The 13,289-nt window shown below is 51.4% G+C and overlaps 1 protein-coding gene and 1 long non-coding RNA gene across 3 annotated transcripts in view; one reads left to right on the top strand and one right to left on the bottom strand.

Annotated features, from left to right (window-relative positions):
* MAP4K1 (mitogen-activated protein kinase kinase kinase kinase 1) overlaps positions 1 to 13,289 on the top strand; it is a 29,085-nt gene that overhangs the window by 12,228 nt on the left and 3,568 nt on the right. For both annotated transcript variants that reach the window (XM_034945509.3, XM_055103789.2), the window contains 14 exons: positions 451 to 493; positions 937 to 1,099; positions 1,176 to 1,258; positions 4,261 to 4,345; positions 5,491 to 5,567; positions 5,659 to 5,719; positions 8,019 to 8,127; positions 8,229 to 8,287; positions 8,489 to 8,592; positions 9,118 to 9,292; positions 9,603 to 9,665; positions 9,875 to 9,964; positions 10,049 to 10,119; positions 12,267 to 12,322. In XM_034945509.3, the coding sequence (XP_034801400.1) occupies positions 451 to 493; positions 937 to 1,099; positions 1,176 to 1,258; positions 4,261 to 4,345; positions 5,491 to 5,567; positions 5,659 to 5,719; positions 8,019 to 8,127; positions 8,229 to 8,287; positions 8,489 to 8,592; positions 9,118 to 9,292; positions 9,603 to 9,665; positions 9,875 to 9,964; positions 10,049 to 10,119; positions 12,267 to 12,322 (1,239 nt within the window). The remainder of the gene's footprint in view (positions 1 to 450; positions 494 to 936; positions 1,100 to 1,175; positions 1,259 to 4,260; positions 4,346 to 5,490; positions 5,568 to 5,658; positions 5,720 to 8,018; positions 8,128 to 8,228; positions 8,288 to 8,488; positions 8,593 to 9,117; positions 9,293 to 9,602; positions 9,666 to 9,874; positions 9,965 to 10,048; positions 10,120 to 12,266; positions 12,323 to 13,289) is intronic.
* LOC130541013 (uncharacterized) lies at positions 4,092 to 8,479 on the bottom strand. Its single transcript, XR_008955058.1, has 2 exons — positions 8,218 to 8,479; positions 4,092 to 4,373 (listed from the first exon to the last, which is right to left on the bottom strand). It is a non-coding gene; the product is annotated as an uncharacterized LOC130541013 (long non-coding RNA).

Genomic DNA, 13,289 nt, shown 5'->3' with positions numbered 1-13,289 from the left:
AGGCTGGTCTCAAACTCATGATTTGTTTTGGCACCAAGGCTAAGTGCAGGAGTGCAATGATGGCTTACTGCAGCCTCAACCTCCCAGGCTCAAGCAATCCTCCCACCTCAGCCTCCTGAGTAGCTGCGGTCACAGGCGCACCTGCCGCGCCTGGCTAATTTTTAATTTTTTTCTGGAGACAAGGTCTTGCTATGCTGCCCAGGCTAGTCTCGAATACCTGGGCTCAAGCCATCCTGCCCTGGCCTCCCAAAGCACTGCGATTACAGGCATGAGCCACTATGTCCAGCCTGGCTATTAATCCTTTAATCCTCGGCTCCAGGCAGAACCAGTCATCCCTTAATCCTCCTCACCTCAGACCCCAGTCCCAGGCCTCCAGCCCAGAACCATGCCATCTTCCCCGAGTCCTTGTTCCCCAGCCCCCCAGCTATTTAACCCATCTTTGTGTTTCAGCCCCACCCCTGCAGAGGACACACCTCCTCCACTTCCCCCCAAGGTAAGGCCCTGGGCCAGAGCTGGGAGGCTGGGGCCTCAGGGCCACTGGGGGCCAGGAGGCCAGGTCCTTAGATGCTGGGATACTGGGCTGTCCAGGGCAGGGAATTGGGGAGACCAGGATGATGGCTACATTGGGATCTGGAAGTGGCATCCCTCAACCTCAGGGTCGGATTCAAAATATTTAGCCTCTTAGACACTGGTCAGTAGCTGGTCCTAGGAAGCCCCTGCTGTATATCCAGCATTAACCCATTAGTTTCTGAAGTGTGTTGATGTCCGGGCTGGGGATGTCAGGGGAAGGCTGGAGGGGGCACAAGATGTTGTTGGGGGGGGTGGGTCAGAGCCACAGCTGTTAGTTCTGGTGGAGGCAGGGACTTGAGTTGCAAAAGGGTGCCCTCTCTGAGATCATCTGATGTATTTCCCCACACTCCATTCCTGTCTCCAAAGCCCAAGTTCCGTTCTCCATCAGACGAGGGTCCTGGGAGTATGGGGGATGATGGGCAGCTGAGCCCGGGGGTGCTGGTCCGGTGTGCCAGTGGGCCCCCACCAAACAGCCCCCGTCCTGGGCCTCCCCCATCCACCAGCAGCCCCCACCTCACCGCCCATTCAGGTAATGGGACAGGCTAGGGTGGAGGGTGGGAGGGTTGGGGGGTCTTGGGGGCTGATTTTCTCCTAACCCCTCTCAGAACCCTCACTCTGGAACCCACCCTCCCGGGAGCTTGACAAGCCCCCACTTCTGCCTCCCAAGAAGGAAAAGATGAAGAGAAAGGTGAGGTTCAGCTCTGCTGAGGACTTACACCTCTGGACGGGGCTGGGGATGCCTGGTGGGGTGGGGAGGGGGTGGCAGGACTGACAGTAACAACAGGTGACATTTGTTGAGCGCTTCTCTGTGCCCTACACTTATCTCCTATCATTACATGGCATAAAGCTTCACAGAGTGAAGAAGATATCACAGAGATATTATCCCCCATTTCACAAATGGGGAAATTGAGGCACAGAGAGGGTAAGTGGCTTACCCAAGGTCATATAAATACCTTTGAGGAGGCTGAGGCAGGATTGTTGTTTCTGCTTTTTTTTTTTTTTTTTTAAAGACGGAGTTTTGCTTGTTGCCCAGGCTAGAGTACAGTGGCGCGATCTCAGCTCACTGCAACCTCCACCTCCCTGGTTCAAGTGATTCTCCTGCCTCAGTCTCCAGAGTAGCTGAGATTACAGGCAATGCACCACCATGCCCGGCTAATTTTGTATTTTTAGTAGAGGTGGGGTTTCACCATGTTGGTTAGGCTCGTCTTGAACTCCTGACCTCAGGTGATCCACCTGCCTCGGCCTCCCAAAGTGCTGGGATTATAGGCATGAGCCACCGCGTCTGGCCTGCTTTTTTTTTTTTTTTTTTTTTTGAGACAGAGTCTCACTGTGTCACCCAGGCTGGAGTGCAGTGGTGCGATCTCCGCTCACTGCAAGCTCCGCCTCCCAGGTTCACACCATTCTCCTGCCTCAGCCTCCCGAGTAGCTGGGACTACAGGTGCCCGCCACCAAGCCTGGCTAATTTTTTGTATTTTTAGTAGAGACGGGGTTTCACCGTGTTAGCCAGGATGGTGTCGATCTCCTGACCTTGTGATCTGCCCGCCTCGGCCTCCCAAAGTGCTGGGATTACAGTCATGAGCCACGGCGCCCAGCTACTAAAAATTTAAAAAATTAGCTGGGCGTGGTGGCACACACCTATGGTCCCAGCTACTTGGGAAGCTGAGGTGGGAGGATTGCTTGAGTCCAGAAGTTAGAGTCTTTTGACGAGATCCATCAAAACCTCCATGAGTCACTACCACATATGCAGTTGCCCAAAGAGCCAAGATCTCAAGAAATTTTACCTTTCATAAATGGAGATGTACAAAAAGAACATCTCTTTATTCAGGAGGTTTCAGTGTTTTTACGTACACGCATAATGCCTACACACGTAGTCAGTGTTGTGATAATACACCTTTGTGGGATCAAATTTGCCAACAAATGCATAAAATGAATTAGAACTCTCTAAAGTCTTTTTTTTTTTCTTTTTTTTTTTTGAGATAGTATCTCGCTCTGTCGCCCAGGCTGCTGGAGTGCAGTGGCGCGATCATGGCTCACTGCAGCCTTGACCTCAGAGACTCAAGCAATCCTTGCACCTCACCCTCCCTAGTAGTGCTTGGCTAATTTTTTTTTTTTTTTTCTGAGATCGAGTCTCACTCTGTTGCCCAGGCTGGAGTGCAGTGGTGCTATCTTGGCTCACTGCAACCTCTGCCTCCCCAGTCTAAGTGATTCTCCTGCCTCAGCCTCCTAAGTAGCTATGACTACAGGCGCCCACCACCATGCCCAGCTAATTTTTGTATTTTTAGTAGAGACGGAATTTTGCCATGTTGGCCAGGCTGGTCTCAAACTCCTGACCTCAAGTTATCTGCCAGCCTCGGCCTCCCAAAGTGCTGGCATTACAGGCGTGAGCCACCGTGCCCAGCCCAGCTTGGCTAATTTTTAAAAAAATGTTTTATAGAGGCAGGGTCTCACTATGTTGCCCAAGCTGGTCCTGAACTCCTGGGCTTAAGTGATCCTCCCACCTCGGCCTCCCAAACTGGTGGGATTACAGCCGTGCCTGGTTGGCTACCGGCTAAAAGTATGTATAATTTATACCTCCAGTACTGGAAATGATTCAAAGATGAAATACATAGCATAATTAATCATACATATATACATACACATATATATACACACATATACATATATATGTGTGTATATATATGTGTATGTATATGTATATGCGTATATATGTACGTGTATATATGTATATATGTATATGTGTGTGTATATATGTATATGTGTGTATATATGTATGTGTGTGTGTATATATATATGTGTGTGTGTGTGTGTATATATATATGTATATGTGTGTATATATATATGCTGGCCAGGCACAGTGGCTCATGCCTGTAATCCCAGCACTTTGGGAGACCAAGGCAGACGCATCACCTGAGGTCAGGAGTTCGAGACCAGCCTGGCCAACATGGCGAAACCCTGTCTCTACTAAAATACAAAAATTAGCCAGGCGTGGTGTTGTGTGCCAGTAATCCCAGCTATTCAGGAGGCTGAGGCAGAAGAATTGCTTGAGTCCAGGAGGTGGAGGTTGCAGTGAGCTGAGATTGCACCACTGCACTCCAGCCTGGGCAACAGAGTGAGACTCCATCTCCAAAAACAAAACTGACAGCTGGGAGTGGTGCCTCACGCCTGTAATCTCAGCACTTTGGGAGGCTGAGGCAGGTGAATCACATGAGGCCAAGAGTTCAAGACCAGCCTGGGCAACATGGCAAAACTCCATCTCTACTAAAAATACAAAAATTAGCTGGGTGTGGTGGCACACGCCTTTGGTCCCAGCTACTCAGAAGCCTTAGGCATGAGAATCAGTTGAACTTGGGAAGCAGAGGTTGTAGTGAGCTGAGATCATGTCATTGCATTCCAGCCTGGGCAACCGAGTGAGACTCCGTCTTAAAAAAACACAAATGCTGATGATTTAGGATAGTGGAGGAAAAACTAAAAAAAGAAATATATAACAACAAAAAAACGCAAAAACAAACTGAAAAGAAAACTCAGTGTATGAAAAAGTGTATTACAGGGATAGATTATGGGAAATTGCACCAAGGTAAGAGGCAGGATTTGAACCTTGGCACTCTCGCTCCAGAGTCGTAACCACTGCCCTTTCCTGTTCCCTGCTCTCTTTGCCGGATCTGCTGCCTGGCCCCGCGGCGACCTGCCCAGGGATGTGCCCTTCTCGTAAAGTTGTTCAATGGCTGCCCCCTCCGGATCCACAGCACGGCCGCCTGGACACATCCCTCCACCAAGGGTGGGCATTCTGGAGGGTCAAGGAGATCCTGCAGGGAATGGGAGAGCAAAAGTAGGGGTGGGGAGGAGCCTAAGGAAGGCACAAAGGCAGGGACGGGGAGGAGCTTAATGGAGTTGGGGTGTGGCCAGGCTGAAACAGGGGCGGAGCTTGTCCTTACACTCAGGATTTGGTGATCAAAGATGCATAGAGGGCAGCCAGGTGTGGTGGCTCACACCTGTAATCCCAGCACTTTGGGAGGCGGAGGCGGGCGGATCATTTGAGGTCAGGAGTTTGAGACCAGCCTGGCCAACGTGGTAAAACCTCGTCTCTACTAAAAACACAAAAATTAGCCAGGCATGGTAGCATGTGCCTATAATCCCAGCTACTCAGGAGGCTGAGGCAGGATAATTGCTTGAATCCAGGGGGCGGAAGTTGCAGTGAGCTGAGATCATGCCACTGCACTCCAGCCTGGGCAACAGAGCAAGACTCAGTCTCAAAAAAAAAAAAAAAAAAAAAAAAATGGGTAGAGGTATGAGTTGGAGAGTGAAAGTAGAAATATTGGAATTCAGGGGCCAGGAGTGTCAGAATATAACAAAAAGGTTAGAGTTTGGAGCACAAGAAAGATGGACAGCTGGAGGTTAATGATAGGGAGACTGGGAGCAGCATTTTGGGGTGAGGAATTTTAGAGATTAGGATACAGCCAGAAAGGGACAGAATCTAGAGATCAAAGAGATGAAGACAAGGTCAGTGTTAAAGGAACGGGTCACACTGGACAGAAAAAGTCCTGTTTGGGGGTGTCTGAGTTTGAAGGTCAATGTTAGGATTGGCATTAGGGTATCAGAACTGGGGAGAAAGAGGGGAGGAAATCAGAGGACTATTTTGGGGGACAGGTCTAAGGTTGGGGTCAGTTTGGTTCAAAAGACAGTCGGGCAGAGAAGAAAGAACCACCAGAATATGGGTAGTCAAAAGGAGGGAGAGTGAGACTGGCTTGCGGGACCGTCCGCTCTGGCTTTGTTTGGGGAAACAGAGGCTGGGAGTATTGGTTTGGAGAAAGAATAGAGGGTCAGAGCTGGGGACAGAGTGTCAGTGTTTGAGGTCAGACAGGTGGGGATCTGGGAGGTCCCTGAGGATGAAGTCGGTCCCAGCGTCCTTGTCTGTGCCTCCAGACCAGCACCTGCTCCTGGGGGCAGAGGAAGGCATCTTCATCCTGAACCGGAATGACCAGGAGGCCACGCTGGAAATGGTGAGGAACCATACCGGGCTAGGGCAAGGGCAAGGGCCGGAGTCGGGGGTTGCTGGGGTGTCACCAGAGCCATCTCTCCCATTCCCTGCAGCTCTTTCCCAGCCGGACTACGTGGGTATACTCCATCAACAACGTTCTCATGTCTCTCTCAGGTCTGGCTGTGGGTAGCAGGTGGGATGGGGTCGGAGGTTAAGGGGTCCAAGGGTTCGGGGGCTGGGAAGTAGACGGGCACAGCTGAAAAAAAACTTAGACTGCTTGGTCACAAAGTCCTAGGTTCAAATCCCAGACACTTTTTGACTGTGCTCCCCAAGCCTCAGTTTCTCCATTTGTAAAATGTGGTTCACAATAGTCCTCACCTCTCAAGTCAATTTTGAGGTAGTTTCTACAATAAATTAGTCTTTTTTTCTCTTTTTTTGAGACAGAGTCTCGCTCTGTCACTCAGGCTGGAGTGCAGTGGTACAATCTCAGCTCACGGCAACCTCTGCCTCCCAGGTTCAAGTGATTCTCATGCCTCAGCCTCCTGAGTAGCTGGAATTACAGGTGTGCACCACCACACCTGGCTAAATTTTGCATTTTTAGTAGAGACAGAGTTTTACCCTGTTGGCCAGGCTGGTCTCAAACTCCTGACCTCAGGTTATCCAACTGCCTTGGCCTCCCAAAATGCTGGGATTACAGGCATGAGCCACCACACCTGACCTTAGATTAGCCTTTTTTTTTTTTTTGAGACCGAGTCTCACTCAGTTGCCCAGGCTGGAGTGCAGGGGCGTGATCTTGGCTAACTGCAACCTCTACTTCCTGGGTTCAAGCAATTCTCGTGCCTCAGCCTCCCGAGTAGCTGGTATTACAGATGTGAGCCATCATGACTGCCTTTTTATTTTTTATTTTTAGTAGAGATGGGGTTTTACCATGTTGGCCAGGCTGGTCACAAACTCCTGACCTCAGGTGATCCACCCGCCTTGGCCTCCCAAAGTGCTGGGATTATAGGTGTGGGCCACCGCACCTGGCCTAAATTAGTCCTTTTTTTTTTTTTTTTGAATTAGAATCTCACTCTGTTGCCCAGACTGGAGTGCAGTGGCGCAGTCTCGGCTCACTGCAACCTCCGTTTCCCAGGTTCAAGCGATTCTCCTGCCTCACCCTCCCGAGTAGCTGGGATTACAGGCACCTGCCACCACACGCGGCTAATTTTTTGTGTTTTTAGTAGAGACGGGGTTTCGCCATGTTGGCCAGGCTGGTCTTGAACTCCTGACCTGGTGATCCACTCATCTCAGCCCCCCAAAGTGCTGGGATTACAGGTGTAAGCCACCGTGCCCGGCCCTAAGTTAGTCTTTAAATAGCTTTCATGTGCAGATGACAATCAGAACTTATTCCATACTTTACTAAGATAGAGTGAGCAAGTTAGAGATTTCAAAATCTGGACGAGGTGCAGTGGCTCATGCCTGTGATCCCAGCACTTTGAGAGGCCAAGACAGTAGTACTGCTTGAGCCCAGGAGTTCTAGATCAGCCTGGGCAACATAGTGAGACCTCTTCTCTACTAAAAATTAAAAAAAAATTAGCTGGGTGTGGTGGCACACACCTATGGTTCCAGCTACTCGGGAGGCTGAGGTGGGAGGATCACTTGAGCCCAGAAGTTAGAGGCTGCAGTGAGTCATGATCACACCACTGCACTCCAGCCTGGAAGACAGAATGAGACCCTGTCTATATATAACAATAAATAGGCCGGGTGCAGTGGTTCACACCTGTAATCCCAACACTTTGGGAGGCCGAGGCGGGTAGATCACCTGAGGTCAGTAGTTCGAGACCAGACTGGCCAACATGGTAAAACCCCGTCTCTACTAAAAATACAAAAATTATCCAGGCATGGTGGCGCATACCTCTACTCCCAGCTACTTGGGAGGCTGAGGCATGAGAATTGCTTGAACCTGGGAGGCAGAGGTTGCAGTGAGCCAAGATTATACCACTGCACTCCAGCCTGGGTGACAGAGCGAGACTGTCTAAAATAATAATAATAATAATAAATAAATGAAATAATTTCTAGTTTTGGGGGAAACACCAAGCCAAATGGGATTCATGAGTTAGTGAAAGCCACATCTGTGATGACAAACTAGAAGATTTTCGAGATGTGTTTCTTCTAAAACTTTGTAATATGTGTAACTTCATCTGACTGGTTATGTGTCCAGAGTTTCTGATACGGCTACAAATACCACGAGGGTAGGGAACATATTTATTATGCTCATCACTGTTCACCAGAGCCAAGCACAGCAGGCCTGGCCTACAATGGACGTTCAATCTATGTGGAGTGAGAAATGAATGAATGAATGACAAGTACTTGAGACTTACAGGCTTGGGAGTTTCAGACAAAGGGATGGGGCTGAGGGAAGGGATGGAGGAAAGGAAGTGGTATACGGGATCCTATAACTTCCTGCTTCCCCCTACATACACACACCCTGCAGGAAAGACCCCCCACCTGTATTCTCATAGCATCCTTGGCCTGCTGGAACGGAAAGAGACCAGAGCAGGAAACCCCATCGCTCACATTAGCCCCCACCGCCTACTGGCAAGGTACCAGCTCCCAATGAATGGCACCACAGAGCCTTATAATTCCTCCCATGCCCCTCTGCCTCCTGCTGTCCTACCCCCCTTCACACCTACCTATTCTCCAGGAAGAACATGGTTTCCACCAAGATCCAGGACACCAAAGGCTGCCGGGCGTGCTGTGTGGGTGAGAGAGAGCTTCACGGGTGTGCAGAGAGTGGGCGGGGCCGGGCCAGAGGAGGGGCTTGAACTGCATCCACCTGAGAAGGTTACAAAGTTAAGGCAGTGTGTCCAGAACCCAGAAGATGGGTGGTAGTGTGGGCCTTGTGGGAGGGTGGCGAGGAGGATAGAGGGCATTGATCTTGACTCATCCTTGCCCATGCCACAGCGGAGGGTGCGAGCTCTGGGGGCCCGTTCCTGTGCGGTGCATTGGAGACGTCCGTTGTCCTGCTTCAGTGGTACCAGCCCATGAACAAATTCCTGCTTGTCCGGGTAAGGGGCTTGGGAGGGTGCTGGGAACTCTGAGGAGTGGGTGGCTAAGGCCTTGCACCCTTTGCGCTTCTATCAAGAGCTCCATGAAGCCCCACCTCCGTCGAGGCCCCGCCCACCTGCGGTCTGCGCTTGGAGCCTCGCCCTTCTGAAGCCATCCTGATCCTTAAGCGCCGCCCCTCACACCTGGACCTAATTATTCCTCAGGCTCAATGCTGCCACTCCCTGGGTGTCCTAGTAGAGCCCATTTAGAGCCTGTCTCTTTGAGTGTCTAAGCAGGTTTTGCTATCTTTGGGGCCCTGCCCGTCTGCCGCCAAGGTGGCATGCCCCCACGTGGAAGCCACACACACTCGGAGGCCACGCCCCCCGTTCCCGCGGAGGCACCAGGCCTTATCCCCTACATTTCTAGACGGCATCTCCCAAGACTTAGGGCCCTGGTTCGGGAGTCCCAGGCCAGCTCCAAGCCACGCCCCCTGAGGCCCCGTCCTGAACCACCCCCTAGCCCGCCCCTCCCTGTGCGGCCCGCAGCAGGTGCTGTTCCCACTGCCGACGCCTCTGTCCGTGTTCGCGCTGCTGACCGGGCCAGGCTCTGAGCTGCCCGCTGTGTGCATCGGCGTGAGCCCCGGGCGGCCGGGGAAGTCGGTGCTCTTCCACACGGTGCGCTTTGGCGCGCTCTCTTGCTGGCTGGGCGAGATGAGCACCGGTGAGTGGGGCGGAGTCTTGCTGAGGGCGGGGCTTATCAGATCCGGAGGGGCGGAGCTGGAGGCGGGGCTTCGCTTAGCCTGAGGCACTACGGGACTGAGAAAGGGCTGGAAGGGCGGAGAAGGGAGAATGGCAGGTTTTAGTTAACTGGGGAGATTGATGATGGGGTGGGACCGGGATGGTGGGCGGGGTTTAGCCCACTTGCTTGTGAACTGAGGCGGTGGCTAAAGCACAGGTACTGGCCTTCTGGGGGTGGTGTGGGGAAAGGGGAATGGGGTGGGGTCAATCCTTAACCCACTCCCCCCAAACAGAGCACAGGGGACCCGTGCAGGTGACCCAGGTAGAGGAGGATACGGTGATGGTGTTGATGGACGGTGAGAACCCTCCTTCCTCCCCTCCCTCCCCACCCCTCCAGCTGCAGTCCCTAGATCTCTGCCTCCGAACTTGTGCTTCTCAGAACCCCCTGAGCCCCTCTGGGCCTTGCCCCTGTCCTACATAGCTTTCACACTGAATTTATGGATTGGTCCCTTAGTAACCCTCTAAGCCTTGCTCACAGTTCTTAAAACCATCTATCTCCTTCCAGGCTCTGTGAAGCTGGTGACCCCGGAGGGGTCCCCAGTCCGGGGACTTCGCACACCTGAGATCCCCATGACCGAAGCGGTGGAGGCCGTGGGTCTGTGCAGGGACGGGAGAGCCCAGGATCAGGGGTGGAGACTCAAGTGATCCCCAAGGGTAACGGGCATTGCTTTCTCCCCAGCTATGGTTGGAGGTCAGCTTCAGGCCTTCTGGAAGCATGGAGTGCAGGTGTGGGCTCTAGGCTCGGATCAGGTAAGCCCCTCCATCCAAACTCCACATCGCTGCCCCCCAGCCTCCATCATGACATTCATCAGATGGGCTCCGAGAACTTCTGAGTGAGAGTGTGAAGTCCTGGAGGGGAAACATCTTCCAAATTTCAGTTCAGATAGATCCGCTTCTTTGCCCCAGGATTTATTTTTTATTTTATTTTTATTTATTTATTTTTTTAAGATGGAGTTTCACTCTTGTTGCCCAGGCTGGAGTGCAGTGGTGCAATCCCGGCTCACTGCAACCTCCACCTCCCGGGTTCAAGCGATTCTCCTGCCTCGGCCTCCCAAGTAGCTGGGATTACACGCATGCGCCACCACAGCTGGCTAATTTTTGTATTTTCAGTAGAGATGGGGTTTCACCATGTTCATCAGGCTGGATGGTCTTGAACTCTTGACCTGGGGTGATTCACCCGCCTTGGCCTCCCAAAGTGCTGGGATTACAGCTGTCAGCCACCACACCTGGCCTATTTTATAGATAGATAGATAGATAAAATTTATTTATTTTTGGAGATGGATTCTTGCTCTGTCACCCAGGCTGGAGTGTAGTGGCGCGATCTCGGCTCACTGCAGCCTCCGCCTCCCAGGTTCAAGGAATTCTCCTGCCTCAGCCTCCTGAGTAGCTGAGACTACAGGTGTATGCCGCCATGCTTAGCTAATTTTTTTGTATTTTTAGTAGAGACAGGGTTTCACCATGTTGCCCAGGCTAGTCTCAAACTCCTGAGCTCAGCCAATCTGCCTTCCTTGGCCTCACAAAGTGCTAGGATTACAGGTGTGAGCCACCACTCCTGGCCATTTTTATATATTTTTTGAGACAGAGTCTCGCTCTGTCACCCAGGGCGGAGTGCAGTGGCACGATCCGAGCTCACTGCAACCTCTGCCTCCTGGGTCCAAGTGATTCTCCTGCCTCAGCCTCCTGAGTAGCTGGGATTACAGGTACACTCCATCATGCCCAGGTAATTTTTGTATTTTTAGCAGAGACGGGGTTTTGTCATGTTGGCCAGACTGGTCTCGAACTCCTGACCTCAAGTGATCCGCCCGCCTCAGCCTCCGAAAGTGCTGGGAGTACAGGCGTGAGCTACTTCACCCGGCCTGTTTGTTTTGGAGATAGGGTCTCTCTCTGTTGTCCAGGCTGAAGTGCAGTGGTGCAACCATAGCTAGCTGTAGCCTTGACTTTCTGGGCTCAAGCAATCCTCCCTTCCTCAGCCTCTCAAGTGGCTTGGATTACAGGTGTGAGCCACTGCACCTGGCTGCTCTTGGATTTCTTGAGTCCCAATCTCATCCTGGGCCACTACTGTGACCTTAGGCTGGCAACGTTGCTTCTCTTTAAGCTTCTGTTCCCCAACTGTAAAATAAGGACCACTATAGAGATATATGGATAGTTAAGACAAGACTGTCTGGGTTGGAATTCAGCTGAGTGGCCTTAGGCAAATGACTGAACCTTCCTGTGCCTCACTGTCCTCATTTGGAAAATGGTGTTTATCTCACAGAATACTGTGTCAGACTTCGCCCTTACACTTTAGTATTTTTATTTATTTATTTATTTATTTATTTATTTATTTTTGCTCACTCAGTTCCCTCCCTCTTTTTGAAATGGAGTCTCGCTCTGTTCCCCAGACTGGAGTGTAGTGGCACAATCTTGGCTCATTGCAACCTCTGCCACCCAGGTTCAAGTGATTCTCCTGCCTCAGCCTCACAAGTAGCTGGGACTACAGGCATGTGCCACCACAGCTGACTAATTTTTGTATTTTCAGTAGAAATACAAAAATTATCTCAGCTGGAGATCTCGGCTCCAGTGGCACGCCCAGTGGTGCAATCTCAGCTCAATGCAATTTCTGCCTCCCGGGTTCAAGTGATTCTTCTGCCTCAGATCCTGAGTAGCTGGGACTATAGGCGCGCACCACCATGCCTAGCTAATTTTTGTATTTTTAGTAGAGACGAGGTTTTGCCATGTTGGCCAGGCTGGTCTCGAACTCCCGACCTCAGGTGATCCACCCACTTTGGCCTCCCAAAGTGCTGGGATTACAGGCGTGAGCCACCGTGCCCAGCTCCTTGCTGTCTTTAAGGCAGCCATGTTCGTAGTGACAGTGGAGGTATCTTCCAGGCACTGAGACACACACTTTTTTTCCCTAGCTGCTACAGGAGCTGAGAGACCCTACCCTCACTTTCCGTCTGCTTGGCTCCCCCAGGTATGTTGGGGGGTGGGGTGCAGAAGGACCTGGGAGGGGGCTTCTGATGTGAAGAGAGCATTCTGAGGTGTCCCCAGCAAGGTAGCTCTAGCCTGGACAGTGTCTCACCTGGTTACCCTGCTTCCATCCCTGCTCCCTAGAGTCTATTCTCTGCACTGCAGCCACGGGGGCATTCTCTTTTTGTTTTGTTTCTCACTGTACTCAAAGGCTGGAGTGCAATAGCACGACCACGGCTCACTGCAGCCTTGACCTCCCAGGCCCAAGTGATCCACCCACCTCAGCTTCCTGAGTATCCGGAACTACCGGCATGTGCCACCATGACCAGCAATTCTTTTATTTATTTATTTATTTATTTATTGAGATGGAGTTTTGCTTTTGTTGCCCAGGCTGGAGTGCAATGGTGTGATCTTGGTTCACTGCAACCTCTGCCTCCCAGGTTCAAGCGATTCTCTTGCCTCAGCCTCCCAAGTAGCTGGGATTACAGGCATGTGCCACCACACCCGGCTAATACTATATTTTTTAGTAGAGATGGCATTTCACCATGTTGGCCAGGCTGGTCTTGAACTCCTGACCTCGGTGATCCACCTGCCTCGGCCTCCCAAAGTGCTGGGATTATAGGCATGAACCACTGCACCTGGCCAATTCTTTTATTTTTTAATTCTTTTATTTATAAAATTTTTTTAAAATTTATTTTTGACACAGAGTCTCGCTCTGTTGCCCAGGCTGGAGTGCAGTGGCACAATCTCAGCTCACTGCAACCTCTGCCTCCCAGGTTCAAGTGATTCTCATGCTTCAGCCTCCCAAGTAGCTGGGTTTACAGGCGTGTACCACCACGTTTGGCTATTTTTTGTATTTTTAGTAGAGACGGGTTTCACCTTGTTAGCCAGGCTGGTCTCAAACTACTGACCTCAGGTGATCCAGCTGCCTTGGCCTCCCAAAGTTCTGGGGTTACAGGAGTGAGCCACTG

This window comes from Pan paniscus, chromosome 20 (assembly GCF_029289425.2).
Source record: "Pan paniscus chromosome 20, NHGRI_mPanPan1-v2.0_pri, whole genome shotgun sequence".
Taxonomy (NCBI): Eukaryota; Metazoa; Chordata; class Mammalia; order Primates; family Hominidae; genus Pan; species Pan paniscus.
This window is presented reverse-complemented; position numbering and strand designations above follow the sequence as displayed.